A 15,746-nucleotide genomic window follows, 5' to 3' on the forward strand; every position below is an offset into this window, starting at 1 on the left:
GACTTTTCCATTATCTCCTTGAGGGCAGGTCCCTCTTTTGGGATGCAGTTGAGAGGCAAGAATTGTGTCCACAACCTCTTGCCCTGCAGCCTTGCGCCACATTGCATTTGATGCACCAAATTTGCCACTCTACTGACCATGTATGCCTTCTAATCAAATTAAAAGCCATGTATTTGCAGTTAGTAAGCTGTGTTGATTCTACCTTCGTTCTATTATCAAGCAGTGGATCAGTTTCCTGCTCAACGATTTTAAGAGATGTTGACAAAGGTCTCCTAGGAGTTAACCAATTAAATGGCGATGACTTATTTTAAAAGTTACAGAATTCAACATGCCAGATTGGCCCATAACCACACATTTACTTTACTTTTACATTTTATGGGCAATCCCAATAATGGGTTCTGTTGTCACAGTGATAAATATAATCTAAACTTGATCAGGATTTTAATGTTGATTCTCCAGTTGTGAAGCTTGTCTTGTTCGGTTGCTTTTATATTATAAGTTATCAAATGCAAGGATGATTGAAGATTGCATCTGAAGGCAACTCATCAAGAAAATGGCTGCATTTCTTGGTGCCAAATTTGGCAGAACCCTTTTTGGAGGCTGACCTCACTCTGTCTCTGCAGAGATAAGACCTGACTCCATCAGGAAAAGGCTCAGCACCAGAGTTATGTTCCCAATGATGTATTAGCTGTACGATATCCTATCCCTCCTTTCTTTGGATTCTGTCTGATGTTCTTTCCTCACTCCATCCATGCTACCATCAGTTGCTAAGCTATCAGCCATTATGCTCCTGCTCTCTGGAACTTTCCAAAAATGCTTTTGTCTTGAAGCTTCTCTTCCTGCCTTCAAAATATTTTAAAAGAAGTATTTCCAGATATTCATCCTATGTAAAATGCACTATATAAGTGCAAGTTTCTATGTTGTTGAAAGCTTCCTGAAATGCAATTAATTATTATGGAAAAATATTGCACTTAGTCATGAAGCAAAATCTTGAGAAGCTACAACTTTAGGAGAATGAAATATGTGAGGGCAGGATCCATCTTGACTGTTAATGATCTAGACTTTGAAACTATGATCTAGACGAGGACATTGAATGTAACGTATCTAAATTCGCAGATGGTGGGAGAGTAAGCTCTGAGGATGATGCAAAAAAATTGCAACAGGATATAGATAGGGGAGTGGGCAAGTAGGTGGCAGATGGAATTTAATGTGGGGAAGTGTGAAGTTATTCACCTAGGTAGAAAAAAATAGAAAAACAGATTATTTTCTACAGTGGGAGAAATTAGATAGTGTTAGTGTTCAGAGGGATTTGGGTGTTCTTGCACACCAGTCTCAAAAAGTTAGTTTGAAGGTGCAGCAAGCAACTAAGAAGGCGAACGGCATGTTAGTGTTCATTGCAAAAGGTTTATAGTACAAGAGTAGGGAAGTCTTGCTGCAACTGTACAGGGCCTTGGTGAGACCGCGCCTAGAATATTGTGTGCAGTTTTGGTCTCCTTATTTAAAAAAGGACATACTTGCCCTAGAGGCAGGGCGAAACCTTGGGCAAGTTTCCTTACTCCACACGTCTAATAATAATCCCTCCAAAAAAAAACAATAATAAATTGGTCATTTTCAATCCATGACTGTTTGTGGGACATTGCTGTGCGCAATTGGCTGCCGCGTTCGCCCACAAATATACAGTCACTTTACAGTATATTCTGTGAAGTGCTTTGGGGCGTCTAGAAGACGTGAAAAGCGCTATATCAAATGCAAGGATTATTATTATTATAGAGGGGGTACAGTGTAAATTCACTAGGTTAGTTCCTGGGATGAGGGGACTGACCTATGAGGATAGGCTGAATAAACTAGGGCTATATTCTCTAGAGTACAGAAGAGTTAGGGGAGATCTTATTGAAACATATAAGATTCTTAAAGTGCTGGATAAAGTAGACACGGAGGGTCTGTTTCCCCTGGTAGGAGAATATATAACCAGGGGTCACAGTCTTAAAATTAAGGGTCAGCCTCTTAGAACAAAGTTGAGGAATCATTTCTTCACCCAGAAGGCTGTAGATGCTCAGTCCTTGAACATCTTCAAGGCTGAGACTGATAGATTTTTTAAAAATAGAGGGATTAGGGGATTTGGGGATAGGGCAGGTAATTAGAGTTAGGTCTGAAGATCAGCCATGATCTTATCGAATGGTGGGACAGGCTCGAGGGGCCGAATGGCCTACTCCTGCTCCTAATTCTTGTATTCTTATGTTAATGCACTTGTGTTCAATAACATGCTGCTGCTGTCTAGATTCACAAATAAAGACAGAATCAATCACAAAGTGCTGGAAGGGAACCACATGAGATTGCATCATGGGGGAGGGAATAGAACATGACTTAAATGTTTAAGGAACTTCATATTTTTGTGGTGGCATTGTTTTATTTTTCAGCATCTTCATAAGCAACCCTTGTCAGAGATATTCTGTACGTCTTCCAAGGAATTGATGGCAAATGCATCAAAATGTGTAATTCTGAAAATTGCTACAAAATTGATTCTAAGGTAATTTTCTGAGGAAAGATTAAGGCTAAAAATAAACTTGAGTATAATGTGTTATAGATTATCACATGTACATTTTGGCTTTTAACTGCACAGAAAATAAAAATTGATCAAAATTTATGTAGAGAGAGAATTCAGAGGAATGGATGCAACAAAGTATAAAGTTCTCTTTTATGCTGTAGTTATGCTACAGACAGTGTTAAGCAGTCCCTGCTTTTAGAGCAGGGGAAACAGACACTGAATTATAATGCTCACTTGCACTGTTTTTTAGTCTATACTTGTATATGTGTGCACAGATTTTATGTCTGGCATCCAAATGGCAGTGCCATTTTTCATCTTATGAATTGTCCTGCTTACTTTAATATTAATTGAATGCCAAGGAAAGATTGAGGTTAAAAATAAACTTGCCTAGGAATATTTTAGATTTACACATTAAAGGTTTAAGCTGGATGCTTTGCACCATTTGCAGTTCTACTTTACCATTCAGGGAGGTCAGGTCAGGGAACCGAATGGGTACTTGGCTTTTCTGTACTGCGGGTTTTTTGCTGTCCTTTGGTTCAATCCTTTGTTCTTTTGAGTCCTTTATTCTTTAAGTCTATCTTGGGGTAAGGAGAGTAATTGTTAATTTGGGAAGATCTATTTTACGTTGTTTTACACTGTTTTCCTTTCCCCTAATCAGGTTCCAATGTTGGGTTAATTGTATTCATGGAATGTTGAGTATGAATTCCTCGCAAATTTCCACCTTTTGCCAGATCACACAAGTCTGGCCACGAAGGCTGTTGATCCCACAGGCTTTTGCTCTTCAGATCACTCCTGAGAGGCAATGCCATGGTATTCTGTCCCTCCTATAGGTGGTGGCCAAGCTTCTGCTCAGTGCCTCACACAACAACGTAGCTGAGTGTATATCTTGCCTCTAATAGCATTCACTTCATTTCTAATTGATCTAATTCTGTAAAGGGTTTTGAGTCATTTATTTTACATGAAAAATGCAATATAATAAATTGTATATTTTCTACAACAATGGTTTTGTCAAGAGTATGAATTGGTCTTGCTTTTTATATCTATGATGTTTATGGTGTATGCGTCTGGCTGGAAGTTCGGCTTTTAAAATTAATCCATCAAGTGAACGTTTCTTTTCTTCCAGGTGGGAATATCAAAGTCGCTTCGAGATACCACAAGTAGATTAGCAGAACTTGGGTGGCTTCATAACAAAGTGAGAAAGTACACGGACCAGAGGTGTTTAGACCGTGCATTTGGGCTTGTGGGCCAGGTATGTTTGATTAATGGTGTGTATCTTTATCTGAACTAATGACCTTTTCAATATGCTGTTTGCAACCTCAAAATAGCACAGTTTGCAACTGAAGGTCATTTTCTGTTTGGCGCCAAATTAGAGCTTGGGAAAAGAATAATGGAAAGTTCAAAGTAAGAATAATCACAGCAGTATTGATAAATTAGAGAAAAATACAATAGATGGTGTAGGAGAGGGAAATTGGAAGCTAGAAGTGAGAGTAATTACTTATCAGGAGACTAACCTGTACTTTGTACCAAAGTGTACGAAATGTGCAAGAAGAGCTTCCACAGGTATGGGAGTAGTTTTCAAGTCTGGGCAGGCTTTATTTTCTATACACTTGTCATCTTTGACTTTGTTTAATGCCAGAGAATGCTTCACATTCCAACCTCAAAATATTGATATGCATGATTCCTTCCTGGTAACTGACACCCGACACTGTTTATATTTTCTGCAAGTGCAGCACAATTTTTGTGGAACCCATCCCAAGTTCAGCTGCAAGTTCTGACGGGATTGCTTGATTCACTGGGAGGAAATGCTTCAGACATAAAGAACTTCCTTTGCCTTTGGCCTGAAGCTCCAGATTATCAAAGCGTACCTCATTAGGGTGTGGCATTCTAGCATTTCTGCTTTACTTAGTCATTATTTACTCTGGGCTTTTGCTGAACCCATTGGGGTATTGAGTTATATAGTGTGTGTCTCCACCTACCAGTAATTTCAAGGAATTTGATTGAACATCCATTGCTATTCAGGTTGCCAGATTTGCTGTCAAAATCAAATGTTTCTCACATCAGTTAACGCTTGGTTGAAATGTGAAGCTTCTTTTGTGCAGAGCATGCATCATTCATTGACTTCTTAGGTTTTGGTGACCTTAAAAATGTTATCAACACCTAGAATGTTGCTGCGAATTTTGACAGCTGCTTGCCCTCTGCTTGACCGCTTGCCAAATTGAGCTCCCACTTAAGGGAGGGGGAGGCTCTAGCAATTCCACACATTTATCATGAGGGGATAGATTTTTTTTTCAGGTGGTGCAATAGTGCAAGTATTTGATTTTCTCATATATTTTTGCAATATTTGGGGTTATTTGTAGGATTGGGGTTCATTTAGTTGTAAATATACATTTAACCCTTTTTTGTCTATTCTGTTATTTGCACCTATCCAACCATATTGTGATAAATGTATGAGAAACATTGACCTTTTTTGCCTGCTACTGCATTGGTATTCATCCTTCTCTAATTACACCTATTTTTAAAGATGCTGGCAATTAAAGACTAATGCCTCATTTATAATGCTGAAAAATGTATTGAATGAACACAGAAAATTAGGTATAAATCTGGATTGGGCTCTGTGAACATAAGCAATTCCTTATAATTTAGCTATTAGAATTTATTACCAAATTGAATAGCTTCAACTAAGTTAACTGGAAAAGAAAATTTTACCCAACAAGATCAAGATGCACAATTTTCATACAGTCTGCCTGAGCAAATTCCTCAACAGCCATGTATAAACGGAAACTGCACACTTCTTTCTTATGCAGGTAACTTGTCAGAGGCCAATCTACCATTTTTGGTATATTTCAAAAGTTTTGATATTTGATCCAGAAAGCAACAAAGTAATTAAGCAGCATACAGTGTTTGTAAAAGAAAACTTATCATCTTGGTGTTCCTGGGATTTTATCAGAATGTTGAACTGAGGTGTTGAAGCATTGGAATGCTGTGGAAATATCTGAGCAAACATCTTCTGTTTATTCATGTTCTTGTGAGGAGTGAGTGTAAGTGAAGAGCAGTCTGCCTGAAATAAACCTGCTATCCTTAGTTTGGTTGAGGTAATGGTTTGATGTTTAAAATGTCTAATTCATCAAATCATCCCTTTCAGTCAAAGTTGTCTTTTAGTTCTGCTGGTATTTAGATTACCAAATAGCTGGTTTTGACTTATTGTTTTTAAATTACTAAATTGTAATTAAAACAACTGAAGTGTTGCATCTACATTGCAGATAAGTAGTTTAGAACAATAAATAATACTGTCTCATTATGTTTTTGTCCCCACAGAGTTTTTGTGCTTCCTTGCATCAGGAACTAAAGGAATATTACAGGTTGCTGTCTGTTTTACATTCCCAGGTAAAAAGCTTCGACTCTTCCATAATCTTTGCTAATTCCCCAGTCACTAGGGTGCTGTGAATACCTCACGGACTCATTGAGTTTAGCTATCTGAATGGTCTGAATTTGAATTATGAAGTTCTGGGTCAACAACAACTTGCATTTATATAGCCCTCCTTATTGCAATGTAGCATCCCAGAGTGTTTTAGTCAAAAGTGGTTCCCAAACTGCATTTGATCCTATGTACAGAAGCAGATGTGGTGATAAAATAAATGACCCTTTCAGTTAAATCTGAATATATACGACTGGAGGGATGTTGTTTCAGTGCTCTGTGCTTTTTGTGAAAAGCGCACATCTCTTTTGTATTGTGTTGGAGGAGCAAGTACTGCCAATGTAGCAGACTTTGATATTGTTAACAGAACAATACACAAAAATACAATGAAATGCTTCTCGTTTCTACATCAAGCTTCTTATTTTGAAGCCAAGTTGCTATGGATTGCTTTAGCTGCTCACCACTGCTCATTGTTCCCTGGCCTTGGTTCTGTTTGTGGTACTTTAGGAATAGGCTTCATAATGTACCTGATGTTTTGGAGCATGAAGGCTAGGGATTTAGGCACTTGAAGGTTTTCTTTAACCTTTTTTAAATAAGAGGGAAATCTAAAGGATTAAGATTTTTTCTGAGATTTTCTACATTCAGGGTGACAAGGTTATTAACGTCTTGTTAGTGTGAGTTCGCTTTTACTGCTCGTCTCCACGTGGTTCACTGTTGGCTGGGTTCATGTGCAAGAACTGGCCTGTCTGCTGTCCCAGAGGCAAGGTCAGCAGTATATGGTGCCCTGGAAGGTAGGCTAGAGACCATTTTTTTCATGGATTATTTATATCGTAAAGGCTATTTTTTTGTATTTAAATGTCTGGAGGGTAGGAATTATGATTATAATAAACCTTGGATTCAGTATAGTGCCTTATCGTGTTGTCATTGTCTCAAAGCACTTCACAGGATTTATGGTAAAATGTAGTGATTGGGTATTTGTTGGCAAATACATGTAAAGGATTGTATTTCATATTCCAGAAGAAAAAGAAAAAATGTCTTGTTTGCCATTGCTTTTAAAAGTAAAGCATTAAATATTTATAACCAGAACGAGATGGATTAAAGGTGCATTGTACTTTAAAAGCAGTATCAAGGTTTTGGCCTATACCTAATGTTCATGCAATGATAATGATTGGTGCAAACTGTTCGAATATCTAGAAATTGATTGTAATTTGGGAGTATTCGAATACCTAAATGAGGTTCAAGTTGTCTTCTACTTTGAAGACTTTGTATCTGTGCATTTGATCTGCACATCATTCAAACCTTTGCCGTTATACTGCTGTATTTGGGGTGGTTTGCTGTAGGAAATTGTAACTAAACCAACTCAGATGATTGCGGATGCAAAACTCAGATTGAAGACTCAGATTGAGTATGTTTCTAATAGTCTTTTTCTGTAGTTCAAACTTTTGATGGCTTAGGAACACTTTTCAAGCCTGTTGATGGTTTGAACAAGGTATCATGCCAAATTTTATTTTCAATATTGATGCAAATATGGGGAAGCCTATGAATTAAGAATAAGAAAATGGATTACCCCAGTCCAGTTACAGAATGTTATCTCTGTATCTAAAGATTCTGCCATACTAAGTCAGTAACTTTGCAATCCCATTCCAAATCCTTGTGAAATCATTACGAATTCCCATCAGTTTGTTAAGATAATATGCTGAATTACAATAATAATAATAATCTTTCCATTTGATATAACGCTTTTCACGTCTTCTAGATGCCTCAAAGCGCTTCAGAGTATACTGTAAAGTGAATTGACTATATTTTGTGGGTGAAACACGGCAGCCAATTGCGCAGTGTACCACAAGCAGTCTTGATTGAGTGATCATGTATTATTTTTATTTATTTCTTTTTCTTGAGAGATTATTATCAGGCATGTGGAGTAAGGAAACTTGCCCAAGGTTTCGCCCTGCTGGGAATTGAACCCAGGTTTCTCGCTTGAGAGCCGAGTGCTCTAACTACTGAGCTACAGGACTCCACACAAAATGCAATTACATCTGTATAATGCCTTTCACATCAGGAGGACAATCAGGGATTTGGACCCAAGCAGCGGGATTGTGATCAGAAAGGGTGGAGGGCAGGGACGGTAGGAGGGTGGCAGAAGGTGCTGTTGAAGAGGAGGGTCTTGAGATGTGCCTTGAAGGAGACAAGGGAGGGAGTGAGGCGAAGGGAATATGGGATGGAGTTCCAAAGGGTGGGGGGCAGAGAAGCTGAAGGCCCGACTGCCAATGATGGGGCGTGCCGGGCGGGGGACGTGGAGCAGGCCGCAGTCTACTGAGTGGAGGGAGTGGACAGGTTGAATTAAAGTATAATTCTCATTTCTGTTCACACCTAACAGATACAAGTGGAAGATGACCAAGGTGTAAATGTGGGACTTGAAAATAGTTTAACATTGCGTCGTCTGTTAATCTGGACTTATGATCCCAAGATACGACTGAAAACCCTAGCAGCACTTGTTGATCATTGTCAAGGTCAGTCATGTTTAATAATGTCAACTACAAAACCAGCAATATTTGGAAATTTCAAGTAACTAAGCTTAATGTGGATTTAACTTTCTCCATTTGAGCACATTCATTTTATGGGTCAAAAATCCAAAATATAATGTGAAAATTGGCAAATATTTTAACCGATTAAATTATTTTTTTTTTAAATTTGAGTTTGTTTCTTGAATGAATTGAATAAGCTGTGTAAAAGGGAATTGACATAAGGATCTATACAGTACAATTCACATTTATATAGCGCCAGTCATGTCGAGAGGACATCTCAAAGCACTTTGCACAGCTGGCTGGCCACCTGTGTGTGTGTGTATGTGTGGGGGTGGGTGGGAGGTGGTGGGGTATTCTATTGCTCTAAAGGGTCCCAATGGAAGAGTTGCACCAGCAATGCTTTGATGGGAGATTGACCACCTTGTGTGTTGTAATTCCAATGCTTTTAATGCTTGTGTTATTATATGTTAAGGAAGGAAAGGTGGAGAGCTGGCTTCTGCTGTCCATGCCTATACTAAAACAGGAGACCCCTACATGCGGTCACTGGTGAAGCACATTCTGTGTCTTGTGTCTCATCCCATCTTTAACTTCTTGTATCGCTGGATTTATGATGGAGAGCTGGAAGACACATACCATGAGGTAAGCAATTTGTACAGATGTTCTTGTCAATTCTATTACAGTATTGATTGAAGGAACAAGAGTGTATTTTAGAAGCTGAGTAAGCAGTGCAGCTCTCATGGCAGTAATTACAAGGTGCTTACTTGTTAACAAACAGCAACAAGCATTTAACAGTTTTCCCCTCCTTCATAGGATTTGCCTTAGTCAGAAGTGAGTGATTTGAGTCCTGTAGCTCAGTGGTTAGAGCATTTGGCACGCAAGCAAAAGACCTGGGTTCAATTCCCAGCAGGATGAAACCTTGGGCAAGTTTCCTGATAATAATCCCTCAAGAAAAAAAAGATTATAAATTGGTCACTTCAATCCACGACTGTTTGTGGGACAATTGCTGTGTGCAATTAATTGCTGCGTTTCGCCCACAAATATACAGTCAATTCACTTTACAGTACATTTTATGAAGCACTTTGAGATGTCTAGAAGACGTGAAAAGCGGTATATCAAATGCAAGGATTATTATTATTATTTTATTATATCAAATGCAAGGATTATTATTATTATTTGTGAAAATGCTATTATTTCTAGATGAAGCAGCCTTCTTGTCTTGGTTATGGTCTGATTAGAATTTATTTCAAGTGAAGTGGTTATTCTTGAAACAAGATGGTCATGGTAACTTAAATCTTTTAAAAAATATGAATATTTTTGATTTGAAGGGTAATGGAAGTCTAATAGACCTTTTTGTTCAAAATATTCCTCTGAGATATGGAAGCATAGAAACGGAGTAGGCCATTCAGCCCCTCGAGCCTGTTCCATCTTTTTATAAGGTCATGGCTGATCTGTACCTCAAGTCCCATTTGAGGACTTGAACAATATAACAGAAAAATATAATCATTAATATGTAGTATGTTGTCTGAACTGAGGGCTCTTCTGATCTAGAACATTCTTGGCATCCTCCTCATCAGTTGCAGAGCTGCTCTGTGCATGTGGGTTCCAGAGCAGTTTCATTTAATTTATGTTGGTCAGTGTCAGTGTTTTGGACTGACTTGGAGCTGATATGGAGCTGACTGATCCTAGAAAGTACAATACCAGTGAATATTAGGCAACACTGAGATTATATGTTTTCCTAGTGTTGGCAGTTTAGGTTGGCTCCCAAATTGGTTCAAGGTGCTGCTTCCCCAAAAGATTGGCAGTGCTTCAAACCATACACAGCTCCTTTTGTCGAGGCATCAGTGACTCTGAGAAAATTAGGATTCTTCCCTGAAGAGAATATGTACATTAACTGCATGTTCTGTAGCCTGATGGAGTCCTTCAGAACTATAGACACGAACCACAAAAACTAACACAAGAAGGCTGGCCATTCAGTTCACCACATCTATTGTGACTTTCTGAAAGAGCTTGTTGTTTAGTGCCATTCCCCTGTTTTTTATATTTAACTGATTGAATAGATTATATCTTTAATTTTTTTCTGTCTTTTAATGCACTAAAGCAGAACTATGGCAATCTTAATTACTTGACAACTTTACTATTGTACTGTTAAAGCTCTGTTTTTATAGCAACCAACTTATGCCAATGGTTCTCGACCCCCAGGTTATGGGAGGACTTCTGTTATTCACAACATTATCTTGTTGCACAGTTAAATGATTGTGGATAGAAGTATTATTCTACAGTGCTTCTTTAGGTTGTGTTGAAAATCAGCTTCTTAAATAGATTTCAGGACTGTTTGAGGATATATAAGAGCAGTTTTGTGTGAAGTAGACGTACTGTGTCCAAACTGAAGGAAAATGCTTTATGTTAAAATACCTATTACAGTAGGTTCCAATCATTCTTCAACAAGGTAACCAATGTTTATGTACTCTCTGGCCATAATACTCCAGTTATTTATGTTCACATTATGTTTGGGGTTTAGCCATTAAACAGGGTTAAAGTATCATTAACCTTATTATTTGACTTGTATACTGTTCCTGTGATTCTTTGTCCCATCAAAGGTTCTTGAATTGTCAAAATATTGGTTTTTCTCATTAATGTTATTTGTTGAGTCTTGGAGCAAACAACTTTTCCTTTGAAGTGTTGCAGCTTTATATATAATGTTTTAGTCATTGTATACATGTTAGTCATGTGTGTAAAAGTTTTTTTTAGAAAAAAGCAAAGGCGTAAGCTTGAAAGGAGCATTAATTGTAAAGTCCATTTAATGAAAGGCACTCTCTTTGGCAGTGTATAGAAATTAGTTGTTAATGTTGCTCGAGGGGCTGCTAACTCAATCTCATCACCCTTTCCTGGAGATTGGAATAATGTGACTTTGACTACCATTATCCTATATATAATGTTGGAATAGAATATTTTTAGATTGAAGATAATTAGCTATATTGTTTGCTCAATCCAAGATTTATAGTAGAGATAATTGAGATTAATAAAACTACTCCTCTATGTAGCTTTCTACAAATAAAATGCATGTTTAATGGTCACTCTTAAATAATTTAAGATCACTATAATAAAGATCGAACTTAAAGCACAAGTATGCATTCAGAATGCTTAAGTAACTTGCAAGTATCCGAAAAGGTACTTAAGCTCCATAAGGAATTTGCAGCTTTGCATTTGTATCTGGAAATGTCGTGTAGGAATGTCTTTCAGTATTTCATTGTGATTTCTCACTGTTCTTTGAAGTTTTTTGTAGCCTCTGATCCAACAGTGAAGACTGATAGACTGTGGCATGATAAATACACTCTGCGAAAGTCAATGATTCCTTCCTTCATCACAATGGATAAGGCCAGAAAGGTATTTATTTGAGTAACTGTTGCCTATAAATTGGATGCCAACTCAAGATTTTTTTGTTCTCTCCCCTCCAATCCTGAAGGAGTTGGACTCCTTTCTCTTGCTGTAGGGGAATAGTTCTGTAGGTTTTGGCTGCCCATCCAATAACTTGTCCATTTGGCCATTTGTCATCTGTGTGCCTTGACTGCCAGTATCATCAGACTCACTGATTTCTTTACATACACACATGGTGCTTACCAACAACTCAGTTAGATCATTGGTTCATTCACTTTGTGGCTATTTGTAGGATTTGCTGTGTGCATCTTGGCAAAATGCACAGTCACTACGCTTTATATGCTTGAGACAACCGCTGGATATGAAGGGTGCTGTATCAAATGCAAGGATTATTATTTATTATCATTAAATGTACTGTACTGATAAATCATGCTCTGAGCAGGCATTTCCATAGTAGCTGACCACACATTTCATATGACTATATTGAGCCGAAAAACAAATTTTCAGATGCATAGAGACCAAGTTAGAAATGTAAGAGAATATATGTTCAGGGCATTGGCTTCAAATGAAATTAAATTCCCTTAACATTAAGGTGTGAAAAAAATATTTCTAACCATAAAGACGGATTGTAGAGTTTAATTGTCAGAAATAAACTTACTCCAGAGTACTCCAAATAAAGTTACTCCAGAGAATCTGACACCTGTAAATATTACAAAATAAAAAAGGGTGGCCAGAGTTGAAATAATTGCCATTAGAATTTTTATTCCATTCAATACATATGAATTTACAAGCTATTTGGTCAGAAACAAGGACAATTCTGCAGTGTGTTTGAATTCTTTTTATTTTGTTCTTTTAATTTTTCCCTTTTTTTTCTTTTCTGTTTCAGGTGCTTTTGATAGGAAAATCTATTAATTTCTTACATCAAGTGTGTCATGACCGAACACCTACTGCAAAGATGATGGCTGTTACAAAATCTGTTGTTTCACCAAAAGATGGTATGGGAGGTGTTACTTTGGTTGAAACTGCTTGACTTTAATCTCAGGTTGTCAGCGATATCTAGTGCTTCTAAACTTTGCAGTTTTGTACAAAGTGCTTGTGTGAATGAAACTTCCCAATTCCATTCTGATGTGAACTGATGGAAGGTCCTTGAGAAATGAATAAAATTTTAGTGCAGTCATGCTGTCACCTAAAATCAATAAACCAATTCAGACTCTCCAATACTATGTGATTTTGAAACTTAAGTCCTATTGATCTATATGTCATAGATAAGATCTGTTTACTCTGGTAGATTCTATTGCTTATCAGAAAAAAACTTTATTCAAAAGTTTTGCTTGAAGTGTTTGGTCATTCAATCGTAAGATTAGTTTTGCATTGAGATTCAACATAACTTGAATAACTAACTAAATTACAGTCTGATTGTAAATGGGTGAAATACTTCTGTTGTATGATTCATTATGATGCAAAAGATTATTGGGCATATTATGAATGTGTTGGCTTTTTTCTTTGTGTTTGATTATTTTTGCTTTGTCCTTAAATTTCATTGCATTCTAGCGGCTGCTTTGTTCACTGATTTGGAAGGTGCATTCCAGGAAAAAATCGATGCCGCTTACAACGAGACCAGTAAATATCTACTTGACGTTCTGAACAAGAATTACCATTTGCTGGAACACATGAAGGCAGTGCGACGCTACTTGCTATTGGGTCAAGGAGACTTTGTTCGACACCTGATGGACTTGTTAAAGTGGGTATTCAGTTTTCTGCAGTCTTGAATCTTTCTTCATTATTATGTTGGAGATTTGAGAGTCGTGAATTATGGATATCCTTAATACATAATACAGCCTATAGTTCCTCATTTTGCTTGACTATACATTGCTCTGATTATTGATTTGTGGGAGAGGCAACACAGATATGCTTGAGAATTGTGCTCCTTTGTTCTGTATGTTTCCACCCTTTTCTCAACTTGGTTTATTTAATCAAAATATTTGGGTCTGCTGAGTCTGGTTTCAACACGCACTATCGGTAAATCCAAACAATACACTTACCCTCCTGTGTGAATGTTTTTCCTCCCTTCAGTTTTCTCTTCCTGCTGACATAGGAAGCTAGGAATATGGTTCCCTGGGTGCTGGCACCTTTCAATACCTCATCCAAGTGGCTGCTGTTTGTGTGAGAATCACAACTGAAGCCTGATCTTGTTCTCACCATAATATGTTTATTCCAGCAGTGACAATGTTTAGCACTAAGAAAGGGAATCCTAGATTATTTTTCTCCTTCTTCTGCTCAAGTTTAGGAGCTGGGAATAATTTTAGTGCTTCTACTGCCTTAGCTGAGATCAAATTGGGTGTCAAGCCCATGACCATCTGAGAATGACGCATTTTCATTTAGACAGTAGTTGTACTAATCAAGGCTTCAGAGGAGCTTGTTTATTTTGCAGTTTGACAACTTTGCCTCATTGCATGTATTCACAAGTAAAATGTAGCCTGGGGTGTATTAAGTCAAGAAAGAATGAATGAAAATGTGATACAGGTAGTCTCTTTTAAATGCAATTTTAAAAAAAATTGGGAACTATAAAGGCACATTGATTTAGTGGTTGTGATATTCTACAATTATCTTCAAGCATATTGCCAGAAAAATATACCAGACTTTTTAGTGGCAAATTAAAATGTCTGACCTAAGACTGTTGGATACTGTATTTTCCTTCCTGGTGCTGTTGTTACCAGTTTAATCTCAGACATGATTTTGAATTGAACTAGAATTACTTCTGAGTAGAGAAACTTGTTTTCATAATAATCATAATAATCCTTGCATTTGATATAGCGCCTTATCACATCGTAGAGACGTCTCAAAGCGCTTCACAGAATATACTGTAAAGTGAATTTTGTGAGCGAAATGTGGCAGCCAATTGCGCACAGCAATGTCCCACAAACAGTCATGGATTCAGTGACCACATTTCTTTTGAGGGATAATTACCTCCGGGAAGCGATCCGCCAATTGACTAACAATCGGATTCCTACTTAGTGCTCCGTAAACAGAGGTGTGTGGTGTAAGGCAACTTGCATAAAGTTTTGCCCCGGCTGGGAATTGAACCCAGATCCTCTTGCTTGTGAGGAGAGTGGACTAACCACTACCAATTCCACTCATGGCCTTGTTTATAGATTTCATGGACACCAACGACCGCATTGTAATGGGGGTGTGCTGTATTCACCTTTTCTGTATATTTAGTTTATGTTAGATACGCTTGACTCTAATTTGCTGTATTCTTGTAAACTATGTTACTGAATTTCTAAAATATTGTATGTGGTGAAGAATGCATTCATTGCTTTACAAATTTGATGATATAATTTGCAGCACAATCACCATTTCAGAAATGTAATAACAATACCTTTATTATTAAGAAATCTTCTAAGAAATACTGTGAATCAGATCCCATTATATGGTTTAGGAACTAGAAATTATTTGGCAAAATATTTCTAATGTATATTGACGTTTACAGTTCTTTTGTTATAGACCAGAGCTGGCAAGATCAGCCTCCACGTTATATCAGCATAATCTGACTGGAATCCTTGAAACAGCCGTCAGAGCTACAAATGCACAGTACGATAGTCCTGAGATACTCAAGCGCCTGGATGTTCGACTGTTGGAGGTAATTACTAACCTAGATGTGCACAAAAGCAGAAAAGACCAATGTAAAGGACTGGGTATTGCTGTGATCTTGCACTCTGTCCTTTCATATATTTGGCCTGTGTTGGAAACCAGTCCAACCCAGACTGATTGGTTGGAATTCTCTCTCTCTGCTGACTAGTGTGGTTTAATGCAAAATGACCAAAGCACAAAACTGCTAATAAGTTTGTTGGCCTTTTAAGTAGACTTGAACAAACTAATAAAATAT

At 37.6% G+C, this 15,746-nt stretch overlaps 1 protein-coding gene across 1 annotated transcript in view; it reads left to right on the forward strand.

Annotated features, from left to right (window-relative positions):
• tubgcp3 (tubulin, gamma complex associated protein 3) overlaps positions 1-15,746 on the forward strand; it is a 54,606-nt gene that overhangs the window by 22,710 nt on the left and 16,150 nt on the right. The window contains 9 exon segments of the mRNA XM_007891763.2: positions 2,418-2,527; positions 3,669-3,794; positions 5,861-5,929; positions 8,338-8,470; positions 8,958-9,124; positions 11,759-11,869; positions 12,747-12,855; positions 13,412-13,601; positions 15,365-15,500. Coding sequence (XP_007889954.2) covers positions 2,418-2,527; positions 3,669-3,794; positions 5,861-5,929; positions 8,338-8,470; positions 8,958-9,124; positions 11,759-11,869; positions 12,747-12,855; positions 13,412-13,601; positions 15,365-15,500 — 1,151 coding nt within the window.

Source organism: Callorhinchus milii, unplaced genomic scaffold (assembly GCF_018977255.1).
Source record: "Callorhinchus milii isolate IMCB2004 unplaced genomic scaffold, IMCB_Cmil_1.0 Scaffold4, whole genome shotgun sequence".
Lineage (NCBI taxonomy): Eukaryota > Metazoa > Chordata > Chondrichthyes > Chimaeriformes > Callorhinchidae > Callorhinchus > Callorhinchus milii.